General features: G+C 40.0%; 1 protein-coding gene across 2 annotated transcripts in view; it reads right to left on the bottom strand.

The window, feature by feature from the left end:
- SAMSN1 (SAM domain, SH3 domain and nuclear localization signals 1) overlaps positions 1 to 19,861 on the bottom strand; it is a 116,824-nt gene that overhangs the window by 41,397 nt on the left and 55,566 nt on the right. The window contains exons 9-11 of one of the 2 annotated variants that reach the window (XM_064703413.1): positions 16,940 to 17,008; positions 13,881 to 14,004; positions 12,272 to 12,648 (exon numbers count right to left, since the gene is read on the bottom strand). In XM_064703413.1, the coding sequence (XP_064559483.1) occupies positions 12,272 to 12,648; positions 13,881 to 14,004; positions 16,940 to 17,008 (570 nt within the window). Of the gene's footprint in view, positions 1 to 11,334; positions 11,367 to 12,271; positions 12,649 to 13,880; positions 14,005 to 16,939; positions 17,009 to 19,861 lie in introns of those variants that run through there. The other variant, XM_064703409.1, reaches the window with a different exon arrangement.

Here is a 19,861-nt window from a genome sequence, read left to right as displayed (position 1 = left end):
AAGAATTATGGCAGGGACATGCTATAGAACACCACTCCCAGAGTTTAAAGAGGTCCAAAAGAGTGGCTGATGCTCTGTGAGTAAGAAAAAGTGTCTCATTGCCAGGCCCTCAGACTGTGTCCTTGGCATGTTCCCAACACCACCTGGCCTGAAGGGAAATTGAAGTACCAGGAACTTATCTCAAGCTTTGATCCCAACACATTCCCTTGTATTAGCAGTAGATGAACAGATCAGTCATACCTACACTATGTCAGGTTAGCCCTAACACTAATAAAAATCTATACTGCTGTGACATAAGGATTCTCAAGGAGATTGGCTTTCACCTATTGAACAAATCCCTTTCTTGTTAGCTTGAAGAGTAAGAGCCAAACTTGTGTATATTCCTTCTAGGTGTTCATACTGAGAAAACAGAAGTCAGCAAGGTTGATGTGTGGTAAAGCAGAAGCCACAGATTTATCAAACATCTGTGTAAACTCTGCTGCAGCAATGTGCGTCACTGGTGGTTTTCCTGTACAATTCCTGTGCTCTGCAAGCAGAGAGCACTTTCCAGTTTGTGATGAACAGCACAAAGCAACGGGCAGGATGCTGCTGCTGTGAGTTCAGACGTGCAGGGGAGCACCAGAGTGTTTCAGAGTGAATGTTAAAATCAATGCTAAAATACACTGCAGTGCTCATACCTAGAACATCTCAGTGGATTCTGCTGGTGAATGCTGTGATTACTAATCAGCTACAAGGGCATTTTATCCCATGGAATTTGCAGGTTTGGATGACCTGCCTTATAGTCATCCAGCTGAAGCTCAGCCTCCCAGAAATGCATTTACACATAAATAGTGATGGTTGCACATCTGTTTAAAAAGCTCAGATATGAGATTTTCAATAAAGGAAACTAATATAAAAATAAATTTAGGCTCTCTGTTTTAATCTCATACACAAAACATGACATGCTTCATTTAGTATTTAGAAGACCAGCTTAACACAGGAGCACTGACAGTGCAGCAGGGGATTTTTTCAAGGTATGTACATGACGTCTGCCAGCCTATCTCTGATTAGAATCAAGATCAACAGAAGTAAATTCTGATTAACTCTAATGCCAGCCTGCTGTCAGAACACTCTTCAGTTGAAACCATCTTTTCCCAGTAAACATCTCCTGCTGAATTTCTTCACTGGTGTCAGAGTGTCACATTGCTGTGCCATCACAGTGTAAGGACTGCTATGCCAAGGCTAACAGGAAAAGGAATAACACAGCACACTGCACATCCATTACAGGGCTTGGGTTTCATACTGATTCTAGAGGAAAATGTTGTTCTCCCTTTCTCCTTTAACATGGTTTAAAGTGAGTGAAAATCATAATTTGGAAGTGACAGAGAGTGACAAGAGAGTTTTATTTGTAATTATTAGTTTTAAAAATCTATTTCTACCTATTTAAATGATATGATACCTGACTGATAGCCAGCAGAGACACAAAGAGTTTTCATCATTGTGAGAAAGTGATCATCTGCAACCTTCATCATCCTTTCCCTCCTCTCCTATCAATGCTCTGTACCTGAGCTGTGGGCTTCTATAGCAAATCTTAATTCAGGTGCTAACATTAATGGCAATACTTTCAAAATCCGGCAGGATGTGGGTCAGAATAGCTCCATCAGCAAACCTGCCAAATCACACAACTGGGAATGAGACTTGAGAGCTGATTTTCTCTTACTTCCAGGTGTGAACCTCAGTGTAGGGCAGCCTGGCTCATGCTCTGTGCTGGTCTGGCAGGTGTAGGAGGTTACCTGGATCCCTCAGCTGCTTGCTCCAAGGCAGGAGTGAGGGAGGGTGGGAAAGATACAGCCATGCTGGGCTCCCTGACAAAGGAGAGGAGATGCTTTTCCTGCTGGATTTTGGCACTGAGGACTGGCAAGGTGATTGCTGCACCCTGTGCTGGTCATGGCCACTGCTCCTCTTGCCCCTCTCAGGATTTCATGGGATGCTTCAGGCTGTGGCTGCATGGTCACAACTCTCTAAGCTGCCCCAGGTCAGCTGAGCCTCTCTAGCAGGGTGGGGGCTTGCTCTTAGCCCATCAACCAGATGAATTGAAGCACAGGCACATAAATTTATTTCATTAAGGGTTTTAGATAACATGCTTTATCTCAGGCTGTAGGCTAAAGGCACTCACAGGGACAGTCACAGTGCTCAGTATGTTTAAGGTAATTACTTATGTGTCAGTAACTTGTCTTTGGGGAGACAAGGGAATGGAAATGGAAAGCTGCCTCCAAAGCTGTGCTTTGTAGAAAGAGAGTAATGCTTTGCCACTTCACAAACTTCTCCTTTTTCTTCCATATTCCTTCCATCAATCTTTACCTTTTTCCATTATCCAACTCCTTCCCCTCTCACTTCCCACAGCTTTTGTCTCACTTTGCATACCTTTTCTCCAGAGAACCTTCTTTTACCATCTATTCTCATTTATGTACTACTTTTTTCTTCTATTACAGGTATTATTTTGTGTGGTTTCTGTTTCCTTTGCCTTAATGCTGCCACAGAAAGCAGAAGCTGATGAAAAGGAAGAAAAACCTTTCCTGCAAACAGCTCCATAATCTGCTAAATGTTCTACTGAGCTACAGACAGCAAACTGGAGGGGATCCTCACTCCAGGAGGAAACTCTGAAAGCTGGATTTAGGCCTTCTAGTTTAGAAGTTTTTGGGGGCTTTTTTACTATAAACTGGTAGAGAGAAACATTGATATTATGCTCCTCTGGTTTGTGAGGAGAAAGTTCACAAGAACCTTTGAAATATCTTTGGTTTCAGACACCCCTAGAGGTAGAAATAATACCTAAACCCCTAAAAATCAGTACCTTTATGTACAATACACATCCAAACCCATTAGAGGAAGAAAACAAACTTTTGAAGCCAAGGAAGGGCAGAATCATTACTATCTGTGATACCCGATTCTCATCCCTACACGTGTGTGTTTCATGGTGCGGTTTTAATAAGACAGCTGTAGCATTTACCACATTTTCTCTACTGAATGTGTCTAATTTAGTGCAAGCTATGAATCTGAATGACAGTGCCAGGCCCTGCAAATAAAGTGTTTGAACTGCTGCCTTTCTGGGGCACGGGGTGGAATATGTATCCTTGCTTATGCACAACCAATTGATGTGTTCAGGAACACACCATCCCCATTTTGCAAATGAAGCCTGAGGCAGACAAGTGAAGAGATTTGTCTAATTTCACACAAGAGGTCTGTAGCAGTGCAGGGAGTTGAATCTGCATTATCTACATCCTTAATCACTGGATCATGATTCATTGGTTTAAATAACCTATGCCGCTATAAGGAAGTGGAGTAAGAATTTATTTTGGCTTTCTAGTTCAGGGGAGCACTAAGAAATTGTGTTAAAAGTTATTTACTTTGCAATTGATCATTGACTGCATGTAATTCTCAGGGCGTGACCCTGAGGTTAGGTGTGCAGAAAATTTGAGCAAATAGAGATGCAAGCAAAGTTTGGGGAGTTTGATTTCAGTCTTTCACACTGGAAAATCTGAATACTATCCTGCCATAATTCTTAGGGGAATTATGTTGAAGCATAAATGTGAAGCAGGAAATCTAGGTATTAAAACACTTACACAATCTAGAACTAAATATAGAAACTCTCAAGATAGCTGCAAAAGTTTCTGTCTCATGATCTTAAACTATCTGAACTCCTGATTTTCCTACTTCCCACACACTGTTTGTCATCATTTCTTGTGCTATGCTATCAAAGGTAAGTTGTAAGTAGAAGTGAACAAGAAGTTTCACGTCATTTAACCTAATTAATTTGGTTCTTCTGCAAAAATTATTCAGCCAGATTTTTTCAGATGTATTGGAGTGTAAGCACTTCCAGCAAGAATTATGTTATGCTCAAGTTTCCAATTTGCTTTCCTTATGTATTAGGGAAGGTGAACTTCTGCAATCAATTAAATGTCTGCAGAAAAACGGTCCAGAAATTTCATTACCAGAGGTGAATTCCTTTCAAAATAAAAGTGAACACTCAGATACAAACCACTGTCCATTTTTTTCTGAAAAGCCCTGATCTTTGTCTTCCAATGATCTGTCCATATATCTGAGAGTATTTAAATAGCAGAATTACAGGTGTGTCCACTCTGTGTTCCTTGTTTCATTTCCAGTCTTATTTTTCAGGTCCTATTCTTGTTCATTTCACCCACAAGTATTTTTTCCAAGCTGGATGAACACACAGTTTTCACATTAAAATTTCAGTTTCTAAAAACAAGTTTGGAATTATGCAAGACATGCCCTGCTTTTGGAGAATGTCACAACAGAAGGGCTTCTTTTAAAGGGCTTTAAAACACATTCATTATAATAATGCTGCAGCCCTGGGAAACCTTTCTGGCATTGAAAATCCTCACTCTTCCATTTGTGCCATTGCTGAGCACTGATACCATGTGGCTTTCCCTTCACTTCTGTGTGAGGGAGATGTAAACAGAACTAATTTCTTCTGATTTGTGAAAGCCTTATAATTAAATTATTTTAAATTATACAAAAGTGATTTACCAAAGGGAATAACAAGCTTAATCTTAACTCACAAAAGAAGCAAGAAAACACAACCAGGTTCTGAGCCATCTCAGAGCTTCCAAAAGAAGAGCCATTTGAGTCAGCAAGAGGAGAAGACAAGGAGCATCAGGCACTGTGGGTGCACTGGCAGCCACCACTTAGCTATTCCTGTAACTTAAGGTCAGTGAGGATCCTTGAGTCATCTTCAGCCGTGGCTTCCTTACCAAAGCCTCAAAATCCTTACCTAATTAGCACTTCCATTTTAGTTTCATCAGGGATTCTGAGGAAATCTGAAGCTAACTTTGCTCCTTCTCCTGCATGACGATGAACACACTGAGCTACTGCAAGCACAGTGAGGATTAAACTTTTTGGCTACAAATGGGAAGTTTGTCCAACTTCCAACAAACATGAGATCTAGAAAATATTTATGTTTCAAAAGTGAATTTACACAGAAGTAAAACTGCATTACTTTGTGTGAGGAGATAAACTACACTGTAAAAACCGTAAAAGTTGCCTGATGGTTTCATTGGTCAAGATATCCCTGCCAGCACCAGGAGCTAATACATTAGCACAACACAGCATGAAAACACAGCCTGGAGTAGCTGATTCATTCCGCAGGAGCACTGACCAAGTGAAGTAATGTGTATTTTTCTTTTTTTTTTCTTTTTCTTTTTTTTCTTTGTATGTTGTATGGGAAGAAATTATAGCCTTAAAAGCATCTTTTTTAAAAATAAGAAACAACAAGAAGAATGTCCTTTATACTGGACTGATAGCAGATCCACATAAGGATGATATTGTCACAGCCTAGGTAAATAAAGCAGCAGACAAGCAATGCAATCTATTTCCTTCAACATGCAAAAGTGCATCATTTTGGCAATTCTAAAGTAGGCTAGCAGGAAGTCATCCTTTTACTAGACAGCTTGTTACCAACAACTTCACTTAGCTTAATTATATTTTGACTCTTAATCATGTTTCATGAAGCAGGTAGCACTCTTTCTATTGAGAAGTCATATGCCATTTACAAAGAATAAGTCTGGGAAATGCACAGTTTTGCCTGCAATTTCAATGATCACATTGCCTTTCGTACTACATTCATGACAGTAATCCAAAATCTTTCATTTCTCTCTCCAGCTGTAGCTCTGCAGGACCAGGCAGCTATGTCAGAAGCAAACCCATGAAATCTGCTGAGGTGAATAATAATACTCTTCTGCAGTTATCTGCAACAATATTAAAAATGTTGTGGTACTCTAAACTATCTTTTAGTGCAAATAAATCCACTTCATTATCATTCTGCCTCATATTTACTAGCAAGTACTAGCAATCCAACTTCACAAAACAGCCCAGAAGTTTGTGGCAGAAAAAGTTTGGGAAGCTTTTTGGTAGAGTTAGGTATATATGCCTTTAAGATTAATGGAAAGTATGATATCATTCCCTATATAGCTATGAAAATTCTAGTCAGGTATTAAAAATAAAAAATAGGGCAAGAGTTACCATAGTGAAAAATAACAGCATCAGATTTTTCACATTTTTTAAAACCTGCTTTAAGACTGCATGGTCAAAGACATACAGATAAGGACACCAAAATTTTCACATTCCTATGCAAGAAATAGCAAAATTCACTGTAGGAAGTGGAATGGTGCTGACAGATATTTGCTATCAGCACAGTGCAATGGTGCATCTTTAGAGAGGCTGGACACCCTCCCAGTTTGCTGTCTTCCCAGAACAAAGCCTGTGAGAAACCTTGCACTTTAGGAGGTGATTTTCTCTCACTTTTTGTCTTTAACTGAAGCAGGCCCTGTAATGTTTACCAACTTGTTGCTGTAACTGTTTCTTGAATAAAGTTCTTGCAAAAGTAGAAAAAGTAAAACTCTATAGATTCCAAAGCATTAAGAAAATAAGTGCTCCTAAGTTCACTAGTATTTATGTAGTTTTTTTTCTGAATCCATATTTTTCTTCACATTTCCAGGAAAAATAAACACTGAAACTTTACCTGTGGCTCTTGTCTTTTCATCAGTTTAAAAAACAAAGCCTTTCAAATCTCACCAGCACTTTACTACAATAGACTTGCATAAATCACAATCCCTACCTGCTCACAAATCTTAAAATTCAAAATAAGTTTTCACAAAGTTCTGGAACTGGGGAGAAGAGGAGTTCCTTTGTAGCACTGTTCCTTTTTGTCTATCAGTTCCTATATATCTCATGTCTGCAGTCTGGGGGTGTTTCTATGTCTCTTTACCTTGCAAGAGAGGTGCTGAATGCAGAGGGAGAAGGGCTGAGCTGGTGGAACAGTGGGGAGATCACTGAAATTAGCCAGAATGTTATAAAAAGCAACAGGAAACCTCTTGAGGGTCTTGCAAATGAAGATATGACAAGATGAAAGAGAAGCAGCTGGGGACAGTTTCATATCTTAGAAAACAAATCCTGTTTTCATGTCTTAGCCACAGCTTGTCACCTGAACATGCCTATCATGGTCTTGACTGGTTTTGTTCATTGCCTCTTTCCAGCTTCCCTTTATCTCTTGTCTGGGCAAAAACTTTGGGCCTCAGCTTGGCTACAGCTGAGCAGGACACTCTAACACCCATAGAAAATAGATTTATACTTGGTGGGGATCTGGCTTCCTACCTTGTCACTGAAATAGGAACAAGAGCCACAGCTTTTAAAAGGACCACTTATTACTGACAGTAAAGCAGCCAGAGTGACCAGAGCAGCTGAAAATTGGTGTCTCAGAAAAGCAATTTGGGGATTTCCAGGCATTCTTTTTAGTGCTATATTTGTGCCAAATGAGGATTCAAAATGCTATTTAGAAAGCTCTTCTAAGGCATGTTCAGGTGTCTCTCAACAGAAAGACATTAGCTGAAGAAAGGAAAAACTGCAGAAAACAGTCAAATTGCTTAAGAAAATTGAGCAGTCAGAAAGTCCATTAAAGCCTACAGCATTCTGGTGTGCAGCAGAAACTGCTGGCTGAAATGGAGCAGAAATCTTCCCACAGCAATTCTCTGGGCAGTGCAAATACAACTTTGAGCTTTGGAGCACATTTTGCTAGAGAAGAGCGCTGTGCCCTGTTTGTTCATTACCAGCTATCTGCACCCTTCCTCCCCACTCCACCAGTCCAGGGAGCGGAGATCAGTCCCTGGAATCACAGTACCCCACACCTGCATAAACCTCCAGGCAATATGCAGCACGTTTTTGAGAACCAAAATGATCAGAGGAGGTGCAGAGGGCAGGGTAAGAGCAGCCACAGCACGGAAGCAAGGCTGTGATGGGGCAACCAGCAGCCAGAACCTATGCACAATGTGCCAGGAAAAGCTGGAGTAAGGAAATGTGCAAACCAGGACTGACAATTAGAGTGTTTCTTCATCAAAAAAATGAGTGTCAAAGTAGCCATGTCTCCTAGGGGTGAAAGGGAGATGCTGGGAAATGGCTTGTCTGACTAGGAAGCAGCCAAACCAGGAGAAAAGTGACAGTGACAATGTCACTGAAATGGCAGAGAACCATAGCCAGTAACAGCAGGGCAAACATTATCCCGATAACATACAACACTTTCCTGAGAGGAACATGGAGAGAATGAACGCAGAAATTGGCATAAAGTCTTTTGCAGTTTCCCCAAACTTGTTCATTCCACCACAATGCAACACATTCATATCACATAGAAACCAACCTTTTGAAGATTTCTAATCTGCTCTTAACCTGCAAATGGGAGAGAAAATGTATCTTCAGTACCTTTAGATTTTTTTCTGTCTCCTCATCAAAATGCCAGGTGTTTTTAGTCTTGGGGAATGTCCCTCGTACTTCATTCTCACCGAATGCCAAACACAGGTTACACCAAAAAAATATTCTTATGGTATCAATGACTAAATCCCTCTTCTGTAAAACTTAACCATGCTGCTAAAAGGTGTGAAGAAGAGAAACCCACTTCCAGTAACTCTCTGCTGATTTGTCTCCAACAGAGGATGTTGTCTCCCCTCCTTTTCCTGTAAAGGAGCCTGTGTGATTCTACAAATGCATCTTCCATATTTCACAGGTATTGGGAGAGTGGATGGCTCAGCCAGTGATGGAGAAAAGGATTCATCTGCTTTTCTTCTCTTTGTCCCAGGCTGTCCAGGATAGTCTGGGAACCCTTTTGTGAAGAGGACCTCACTGTGACCTCACTGTGCCTTTCAGGTCCATTGAAGCCCAGCAAGCTCCTGTAGTTTACAGCCTTCTGACTGTGGATTTTTCCTGCCTCATGAGGTTGCAAAAGTCTTATGCAATTGCACAGATTGAGAAAAAGCAACAGAAGGCTGAAAGAGCTTCTATAAAAGTCATACGGACATGGCATTTCTAAGTATACTACTTTGCTGGGGTACTGGGTATCTTAGCATACAAATGACAGAAGGGCAGCTTTTAGTAAACACAAAAAAAGGAGAAAAAACTAGTCTGAGACAGACAGCTTAACTGTTTTCTGCACGGCTAAGCCTGAGGAATAAAAAGAAGTATAAAAATCCAATAACCTTTCCCATTAGGGTCAAGTGGTTGTTAAAGTGGTGTCTGGACAATCTTTTATTCTATCCTCTGCCTCTCTGCCTGCTTTTAAGCTGATTCATAACATCACAAACATCAGCCCAGATAGTCCCAATATTCTTTGTGATAATAGAAAAATATGCAGCATAGTAGTTACATTATCCAAGCATGCAAGAAAATTTTTCTTTTTTTTCTCCCTCAAGTACACTGTATTTCTTAAAATACACTCTTCCACTTTCTAAGGAAGAAGTATTTATAAATTACATGTCCTCTGGAAAGAATACCAGTAAAAATAATTTCACATGACAAGCTTGACACACCAAAAAAAGCAATGCTTTATGTTGCCCCTAGCAAAATTTTGCCCAGCCACTAATTATATTTTAAAAAGCTGAATGATAAAATACATATATATATATATATATATATATAAATATAAAAGACCAGTGGTTAAGTTAACTCTGCAGAAAGAATCTAATGGGTGCACCATGGCAGGATGGGTGAAATGTGGGTGGTCAGCAATATCCCTGTGCCAGAGGCTGTCCAGCTAATGCAGGTGGTTACTGAGGGATTAAATGGGGGAGGCTGGAGAAGAGTGGCAGGAGGAGCCTGATGGAGCTGAAGATGCATATGGTTTTTGGAGTATGTTCTCACAGTCCTTGCCTAGATGACCTCTGTCAGCATTTTTACTGGTTTAGGTGATAAAAACTGGCAATATGAAGCATCATAAGGGAAGCTGTGAAAAGTGCTGGGGCAGAAGAAATGAAGGAGTCAAGGGAAGAAAGGTATCGAGGGAAGAAATTGGAGGAAGGGAGTTAGGATTATTCATATTTTGTCTCTCTAAACAGCAATCTGTCATGGAGAGATCCAGGTTTTTCCTTGTGATTACAGGAGAGCACTGCTTAATTCACTGTCTGCCATGCAAGATTTAATAAAGGCCAGGCCTGATCAGCTTTGTGTGCATTGCTATGTCTGGATAATATTTGTCTGATCTAGATATTTGTCTGTCCCTCAAGCCAGATCAGCAGCAGTTTGCTGATGGAATAGCAGAGTCTTGGACCTTTGTCTTGCATCTACCACTTTAGTCTCAAAAGCATTTTGATAGTTCATATCTAGCTAATTCCTCCCCAACTTGCTGCAGCAGACACAACAGAGGAGTTACCAAGCCAAGAAAATGCAACCATACCTTCCTTCTCACAGAACAGGGAAGAGTATTATGGAATATATTACTTTTACTCTAATAAGTAAATCAACATCAGAAAGAACATCTGCACCTCCTCCCCCCCCCGTCTGATCCTCTCATAGCAAAACCACCAGCGTCCACTTTTTGATCCTTAAACAGCAAAACTGAAAATCCAGCCTTTGTAATCTTCAACTGAGCCAGTTGGTAGGATGCAGATGCAAAGAATGAGATGTCTTGCCATTGGCTGTAACCTAAATCTAAAGGCACTAAGCCCACAGAGATACATTAAAGTCAGAGAGCCCGTCAGGAAGGCAGATGGCAAAATAAACAACTCAGGAAAAAAAAAGCACTAAACCCCTTGCTGGCACTTAATAGTAACATGGGTAGGACAAATCTCACCAGGGTAGGGAACATTAACAGCCTGTTTGTGACAAAATGAAATAAAATTATTTGAATTGACACTTATGTCCTCATGAATCTGACCAACATCTCTATTACTGTTTTTACCTGGGACTTGAGCCTTTGCTTGAGATGCTGACAGCTGCTTGCATAAAGGAGCCAGGCAGAAGATGGAGGCCAGCACCCCTGACACAATTCACTTTCTGCAGACACCCCTGTTTCCTGGCATGCAGGGGCACTCCTCTGACAGACCACAGCCTTTGTTCACAGCTCTCAGCCCATTTCTGCCAACTCTCTGTCCCACAGATCTGGCTGCAGGAGCTCTCCCTGGGAGTGGGCAGGGCTGAGGCTGTCCAGGGTTTCTTTGATGCATCTCCCTCAGCTTTTTTTAGGGTAGTTTCCTTCCTTTCTTTTTCTAATTATCCACCATTCAAAGTTTCAGACTCTGTTTTCTGTGTCAAATCCCAGGAAATTCTACAGCTAGATAAATCCCACATTTCAGGTCCTGCCTGGTATGTCAGCCACTGTGTCATTGGAAAGGAGCTGAATTACCTCCTCCATGAATTCAGAAATATGGCTGCTGTGCAGACCCCCATCTACTACCTCTCTAGTGCTGTATGGGCACTCTGAGATCGTGCTGCTCTCAGCAGGACACTCTCTGATCTCAGGCTGCGGTTGCTCAGCCCTACATTTGAGCACTCGGCTGGCTCAGGTTTCTGCAGGTGTCTCACCTCCTGTGGCTTGGCTGTACTTTCCTGGGAGATGGTCCTATTCCACAGTGAGACAGCTCTGTCCCTGGAGCACTGTAGAGGGAACAGGCAGAAAGGGAAAAGTGGCTGCTTTTTACTGCTTCCCTGATGTATTTCATTGTACCAGTCACCCTGCATGTGCTCACTGCAATCTAGAGTGCCAGAAGATCTGATGTGCCCAGTGAGGAGAGGGAGAAAAGCCTTGTTGTAATGCCTGTATTTTGTATATCTCACCAAAAAGAGTTTCTCTTGGTTTTGCTCTTCTAGTTTTGAATATCCCTTTTAAAACAAGCCTGCAATTAAACCACAAAAACCTCCTCTAGAGATCTGTCCAGGAAGATAATTTCAGAACAAGGTTAAACTCTGCTTCTTTGTTTCTGTCTCTAGAATCTTCTTGCTGCCACATGGGTAATTGCAAAAATAGGCTCCACCAGCTAAGCTGACCAAGAAGATAGAAATACAGATACCTCTGCAACCTCTGACATTTACCTAAATAACTCTAGTGTCCTTTACTAGCACTGCAGTGACCTCTAGGAGCCTGCTCCAAGTCCATTGGCTCCATTGTCTCTTACTGACTTAGCCCAGACTTCCAGAAAGTTTTCTAAGCCTGGAAAGATGAGTATAGTACAGATGAAAAAACCAAAAAATCATGAGTGTGCTGATGAGAAACAGAATAGCCTAGAGTCTTCCATCTCTAAGCTGCTGATGCCTGCATGGTTAAAAATGAATTACCCAGGGCTATAGGAAGCCCTGGTGTTAGTCTGAACAATGCATTCACATCCATTTACCTGAAATCTAAATTTGGTTTATAGCATTTCATACCCACATGGAAGATGACAGTATCTCTTTAATGCTGAATCAGAGCAAAAAGTTTCCAATTTTTATGCATATCAGCACAAAAGAAACCACTTCCACTTACCCAGGAGTACTGTAGATCCATATCTGTTAGGGAATATGTAAGATGTGGCTGATGAGAAGAGCAAGTACAGTTTTCCCATTCCTCTATTTTTGAAATTAAAAAGTCACAAGGACAGAGCTGGTTGTCAGGAAACGGCTTCCAGTCACTCCACAAGTGAAATTCTGTTTCAGAATGAATTGAAATAGTTCCTAAGTTATTAAGTCTGGAAGTGTATGAGCGGCCCAGAGATGCAGAAATAAAATCTGTCCTGGTCTCAGGCTCTTCTTTCCTTCTTGTGTTATCTTTCCATGTCTTCTTTTCCTGAGGCTTTGTCAGCTTCATGCAAGAAGTTAATGCTTCTTCATCCTCTTCAGAGAGATAAGCATCTTCTAAGGTATCTTTAAAAAGGCAAATACTTGTTATAGTATTATGCAATTCATAAAGAAAATAGCACAATTTTAGTTTTTAACTTAATAGCTGTCTTTCACTCTATATAATGAAGAAGTCAAGGATTCCATTTAAGGAAATTAACAACAAAAAAACTCCCACAAAAAAACCCCAAAACAAAACAAACCAAAAATAAACAGAACCCACACATGCATAAAAAAAAACAAAACACCAAAACCAAACCACAAACAAACAAACCCCTAACAAAACCAAAACTAAATAATTATGATAATTAGGGAGATGGAAAGGATTTTTTACCAGGTCAGGCATCAGAGCCAAAAGTGAGGTTTATTCTCCATTTGCTACATTCGTCTTGTTCCCTCAAAGGTGTGGAAAATTTTATTAGTTCTGCCCATGAAAATTTGCTAACTGAATGTCATATTGCTGATAGCTTCAGACAGCATGAGTTGAGCTGGAAAAGTTCAGGAAGCTTTCTGGACAATTGCTCTTCCACTCCTTGTATATATGTTGTGTTACAAAAATCCCTATTTCCTCATTATTTCAGCCCAAGTATGATTTGGCTGGAGCAGTAGCTCAACAGAGTTTAAACTCATTTTGCTAATACTGAACTATAAATAATCATATAAACAAGTGCATTGTACAACCAATGCATGTGCTGTTAAAACAATGTTGGCAAAACAAGTTCAAAGGAAGAACTGTTGCACAGCCAGACCAGAGATCCATAGGAGACTCCAGAAAATCAGCTGAGGCCAGAATTCAGAATTTCTGTTTATTATAGCCCTGGGCACTCAGGTATGATGAGAGACTGACTTGCTTATCATACCTCAGACCTTCCTGCATTTGCAGACACTACTGACCCATGGATTAGCACTGGAAATTATCTTCCCACTTGTGAATTTTGCCTTTCTGACCCGAAATGTGATACAAAACTAGAAAACCCAAAGTGTCCCCAGCATGGAGACCCTGCTGTTATACAACTCTATTTACCTAAAATCCCCACTTGCGAGATCCACTGTTACAAAACTCCAGCTAGAGTGACAGGAAACAGGTTTTCACACTCTGGGGAAGTCAGAGCTGGAGTGGTATCACAGTAACATCTCACTTGGGGGTTGAATATTGTGGGTGGTGAATGACAGACCAGGACAGGGTTGTTTACAGTCATGTTCAATCCAGTGTCATTTGCCAAATGTTGGGAAGAATGCTGATGTGATGCTGTACTTACTGAGGGGAACCAGAACGTGCTTGACATCCTCCAAGCTCTGTGTGCTTGTTTTCTTTGTTCGGACCAATTTCTGCAATCTTTTTAATGTTCCCCTGGACTCAGCTTTATTGTCTGGTTCTGTACCCTGCCAAAAAAGAAAAAGAAACAAAAAAACCCCAAAACAAAACAAGAAAGACATTAAAATCATTCAAACTGTGAAAGTAAAACCTAAGGGTAACATGGTGTTTATCCTGAGAACGACAAACTGTTGGATTTAAAGAATTGACACAATGCTTTGAAAGTTAGGCTTTCCCTTGCTTCAGACTAATAGGTAAAAAAAAGGTGGAAGGCAACTGACAAGAAACATCAAGCTTAGGCCAGTGTTCATATTGTTGTTTACATATTACTTTTCTTGAATACCTGAGCATTACTGAATACAAGCAGGACCTAGTGAAATAAATATATATTTTATTTCACTTGGTCCTCCTTGTATTCAGAACAGGGCCAAGTGAAATAATGTACACAGCCCAAAAAATCTGAAACTGCTTTATTCTTTCAGGCACTGTTGTGCTAAAATAATCTTAGTTATCTAAATTATTAAGAACATAATTATTTTTAGGGATATTAATATTATTAATAATATTGTTGTTAATATTATTCTTGATATTATTGTTAGTATTATTGTTAATATTATTATTAATATTATTGTTATCGTTGTTGCTGTTTTTATTATGTGTCTAATATTCCTTTCAGGGCTGCCCTCATGGGTGATATAAATCACACTGGTGCTGATAGAGCCTATGCTGACTGCTTTCCTAAAGGATAGGACCCTGGGAGTTGTCCTTCTTTAATCAGAATAATGCAAAATTCCCACAGTGGACAGCACTTGGCTTTAGACTCCCTCCTTCTCAGCAGCAAGCTATATTTCATGAGATGTGCAGTGTTCTGTAAACTGGGAATCCACCTCAGGAGCAGAGCAGGAAGCCAGAGAGTTGACACCATTTCATGTCTCCGGTGTCCCCTGTAAGTCACGGCTTCATTAGTGCCTTAGCTTTGCAGTGAATTTCACAGCTATCCTTGAAAGCTGCACTTTGGTCTCAAAATGCCACAACTTGAACTCATTACAGATAAAATTAAAACAGAAGACACTTCCCAGGAGTTCAGCTGATGACCTCCAGCTTCTGGTTGGTGTCCATCCAACAGAGAGGATGTGAGCACAGTGTGGACATCAGCTCATCAGCACCAAATGTTCTCCTGTGCTTTTTCTGTCCTTCACCTGTTTGTAGATTTCTTTCCTCTCCCAAATTCAAGATAGCAGGAATGCATTTTTACCTCAGCTAACAAGAGAAACTGAGATTTTAATTTTTCAGTCTCTCATTGTGAGATGTCTTTGCAAAATAAATCACAGTGGTTTAAAATGCTAATATTGCTCTCATATTAGATCTCTTGTAGCAATAATAATTTGTTCACTTGTAAGTAACGACACAAAAGCAACAGGATGACTTTGATTTATGCTCTGGGATTTCCATCATGGAGACATCAAGATAAATGGAAGATAATCTATTCAGATAATTTCATTAATGGCAAACTCTAATCCTCTTTTCCTTAAAAGCACTCATTTCATAGAGTCCATTGTTAGGGAAAAGTCATAAGTGCTTAAATAATAAATGCAGTTACTCCCTTTCATGGAGAAAAAAGCTCATGCAGTATCAGCTGGTGGTGAGACAGCCTTTAAATTTACAGTATTTTATTTTGGCTTACCTAAGCATTAAAATATGGATTTTTATCTGCCTATCCAAACATTCTTTGGTGTAGGAACCAGACAATCAGGTCAACTGTGCTTTGCCCCAATCTATAAGCAAAGCTATCTATAAGGAAAGAATTCCCGCATGAACAAGAACCAAGAATATTATTGATTTCCCTACTTAATGGGCTTTAGTGATGAAAAAATCATGTCACCTCACAAATCAAAATGAATTGTATAATAAAATGAATCACAGGCTGCCCTTTAGTTGCAAATAATTTGCATGAAGTGTGCAGAAATGCTTAAGCCCAAAAAATATATGTTTTAAAAATGCATTCTAAAATGCATTACGGAAGAAAGACCTAAATTGTGTCTGAGAAACTGCTTCCAGTTTCTACAAAGGTATTTTAAATACCTTAGAAATCTTTGCCCAGTGAGATGTTATGAGGATTAACCTGGTGACAGCAATACAGCAATTTGGAAGCTAAGTGTGAAACACTGCTGGTCAGATTCCTGCAATCTCAGCCCTGTTGAGCACTCTCTTTCCTGGGTGTAACTGCATTAATTTCAATAAAACTACTTGCACAGCATGTCACTTCTCAGTAGAAAGAATTTAGTCATGGCACAGTCTAATCTCTGTGATTTTTCTTCAACTGCTTTGCCTTTCCCAAAGAAGTGCAATGATTTAATCATGCCTACCAATGCACTTAAATTCAGAGTACAGAGTAATAGTAAGAAGATAAATATTAGTGTGTGTTTACTGTGTCCACGGTGCTAATTGTTACGGTACCTTAAAAATGTTTGGGAAGCTTCAGTAATAACATGCTGCACACAATTAATATTAAAATAGTGTGTGATGATAGACAACTTCTTGCTCTGTTTAAAAGAGTTCTGTAAGACACACCAAATTCGGATAAATTTTCTGTTAAAAAATGTTAATAAAGCCATGGTCAGCCAGTGTATAGAGAAGCACTGTGCAGACTTTCATGTGCTGCTGCCCATATATATCTGACCTTTAGATATTCCCATGATGTTGGTCTGGTACTCCAACTAGCATAATATGCAAAGCAGACTAAGCAGCCTAAGAGAATAGGCAGATTTTGTCTTGGGAATCACAGCAATAATGCAATATTCTATAAATGATAAAGAAATATAATGATTAATAACAGAGAAATAAAAAGGTATTCTATGGAAGACCAAGAGATATCATGATTAATAATATGGATATGGATAAAGATCTTTCAGCTTTTGGAGAAGGAACATGGAGCACAGGAAAAAACAGTCTGTTCTTCCCAGCTGCTGGTGAAAGAAATTCACAATTTTCATGGCCACTCACCATTTCACTGTTACCAGGCACACCCGGACTGTGAACTCGTGGTGGGATCCATTGCTCATAGTTTATCACCTAGATAGTAAGAGAAACAATATTTTAAAAATAATTACAACTTACATAAGATGAATAAGCATAATTAGCATCATGTAATTAAATATAGACAAGAGCTCAGCAGTTTTTTATGCTGGTCCTGTGTGGATATGAAAGCAAAAGACTGACATGCACCAGCTGCCACCCATTGAAATTGTTTTAGTATTGAGCTGTCTTGATTTCCTCAGTTATCTGGGACTCAGTAATGTCTTGGAGGCATCACAGTGAAAGCAGCACCATGGCAGAGCTGTGCATTATAGTGTGGGATCCTTGGATCCCATCCTAGATTTTGGCTTTCCTTGCTCAATGAACAGGAAAGGCAGGGAAGCAGCAGCTCCCCAGCTGAGGAGCATCACTGATGCAGTTCTAAAAAGGGTTTCACTTAGTTCACCTCATTGTTCACCTCATTTTTCCTGGGATGTTGAGCACCAAGAGTGTGAGTTTGAACTGGATTAACAATGTGGACAAAAATGGGACAATGCTCAGAACTAAGACAAGATTATTTACACTTTGACCATCTGCCCATAAGCCATTTTTTGGTCACAGTGTCCTCAGGAGAGGAATTCCAGGGGCATCCACCTTCCTTGGGGCACTGCTGCAGCCCCTAGGGGGCAAGCCTGGCAGTGCCTGCAGCTCAGCAGGAAAGTGATGAACACTGGCCTTTTCCCTTCATGAATATGAATGACACGTTGAAGGCTGAATGCAACCTATGAATTTACGTGAGAAATGAGGCATGAAACATTTTTGAAAATGTATTAGCCCAAAGACTGCGTTACTTGGTATTTTATGTCCTTCCCAATATGCTACAGAGGCTTCCAGCCATCAAGGGAGCCCCGCTAGACACGAGTAAATAAGAACAAAGGTACAAAAAATAAATGCAGAAAGTAAAGGCATTTTTTATGAAAAAGTACAATTATTGCAGCAGTGCTCATGCTATATCCCTCAACCTGCACTTCTGTTTTAAGCCCCATTTTCCAGCACTTACAGAATGAATGGAATGAATGAATGTCAATTTAGGAAATGGAGAAGGATTAAAGCTTTTTGTGAAGCACTCAGGGAAACTTATTTGCTTTCTCTTTTTTTTTATTTTTTTTTTCCTTCAGCGAGAGGAAAAAGAAATCTAAGGTGTCAATCTGTGCTATTTACTCCTGCTTGTAAATTTGCCTCTTCCATGGCCCACAGAATCACAAACTCTCTCAGACCAGCTGAGGTAGGAATGCATTTTTGGGGATTGTCTAGTTTAGCTCCCTGCTCAGAACTGGTCACCAGAGCAAATTGGAGACAGGAATGTCTCCAAAGATAAACTTCTCATATCCTCTCTAGGAAGCTTCATCAGTGTCTGACCACTCTTATACAGAAGAGTGCTTTCTTTATGTTCAGTGAAATTTCCTGTATCTCAGTTTGTGCCCATTGCTCCATCACATTCCTGGGAGTAGCAGCCTGTAATTCCCTGGACTTTCTGGGACAGCTGAGTTGTGTGAGCTATCCCAGACAGTTTTGTGATCCTGAGGCTGCAGTTGTGCAATTGCATGCAGATTTCTAATTCCTCCTGTCTGTTCCCCATGCTGTGTGCATCAGCAGACAGGCACTTCATGAGGGCACTCATTTGTGCTGATTTTGCAGAAAAAGAGCTTCCCCCATAATGCTGTTCTTTCAGCATTTCCTTGTTTGTGTGCATAATGCAGTGCAGCAAATGAAAACAGATATAATCAGACTATTTTGGAAGCTTAAAAGAGAATCATATCAATGATGATATATAATAATTATATCAATGAGAATATATTATAATAATTATATCAATGATGATATATGATAATGAAGACATGAGGTAACAACCACTAAAATTCAAAATAATTCCACTAAACTTGAATTTTCTATAAAACAAGTGCAATAGGTCTTAAACTGATACCAAAGTTTGGAGGGACCAAAGTCCCTAGAGTTCATCACTCATGCACCTGAAAAAAAAATCTTCTAATGCTTTGAAAAGTCAAAAAAAAGGACTTTGCTTCTAAAATGAGGCAAATAGTTAATGGGGGAAAGTTTTAAGGGATTTTATAGGAGCTTATACTTAAAGCAAACATAGGCCTTATTCCCTTTTCACTTCCATGGTCTGTCACGTCTGAGGAATGACCTCCTGGACTTTTACCAGGAGCCAGTCCCACAGCTGTCATGGCAGGATAGGGACAGAGCCAGAGAACCCTCACACTAGGGGAAGAACTATTGTAGGAAATCAAAGAATAATCTTTCTCCACAATACTTAGAGAATGAGAGAAAGAAATCAAAGACAATGAGAGATGCAAAAGACGAAAGAGTTCTTTTCTCCTTTCCTTCCTCCTCAGATACTCTTTTGTCAGCTGGGAGAGAAGATAATCATGAGAACAAACTAACAGTGCAGAGACAGATAAAGCCCCGAGGGAAAGCAGGAGGAGCCTGGGACACAGTGACTTTCCTTGGTTTCCAATATGGAAATTTTCTGTCCCCCAATATACAGATGATTTGACTCTTTTTTTGACCCACATCTCGACTTTGACCTACACTGGAGCTGAGCACTGCCTAAACATTGGGTCTTCACAGTTCCCTGTCTTGTCTCAGATGCCTTGAGGGTGATGAATGCACATTTTTTCTTGGTTTTAACCTAAACATCTAAAAGGACTCGTGACATTGTATAGAAACAACAGAGGAAGCTCAGCTCAGAGCTTTTGCTAAAGTTTAATGCTCACCTTGAATTTAAAACTTTTTTGCAAAGGAAAATTTAATAGATTTCCAGCATCTAAATAATTTTATCGTAGTCATTCCTCATTTAGAACACACACATGTGTACAGGTGTGTTACACA

This window comes from Zonotrichia leucophrys, chromosome 1 (genome assembly GCF_028769735.1).
Source record: "Zonotrichia leucophrys gambelii isolate GWCS_2022_RI chromosome 1, RI_Zleu_2.0, whole genome shotgun sequence".
Lineage (NCBI taxonomy): Eukaryota > Metazoa > Chordata > Aves > Passeriformes > Passerellidae > Zonotrichia > Zonotrichia leucophrys.
The sequence above is the reverse complement of the archived record's forward strand: the minus strand, read 5'-3'. Positions and strand labels throughout refer to the sequence as shown.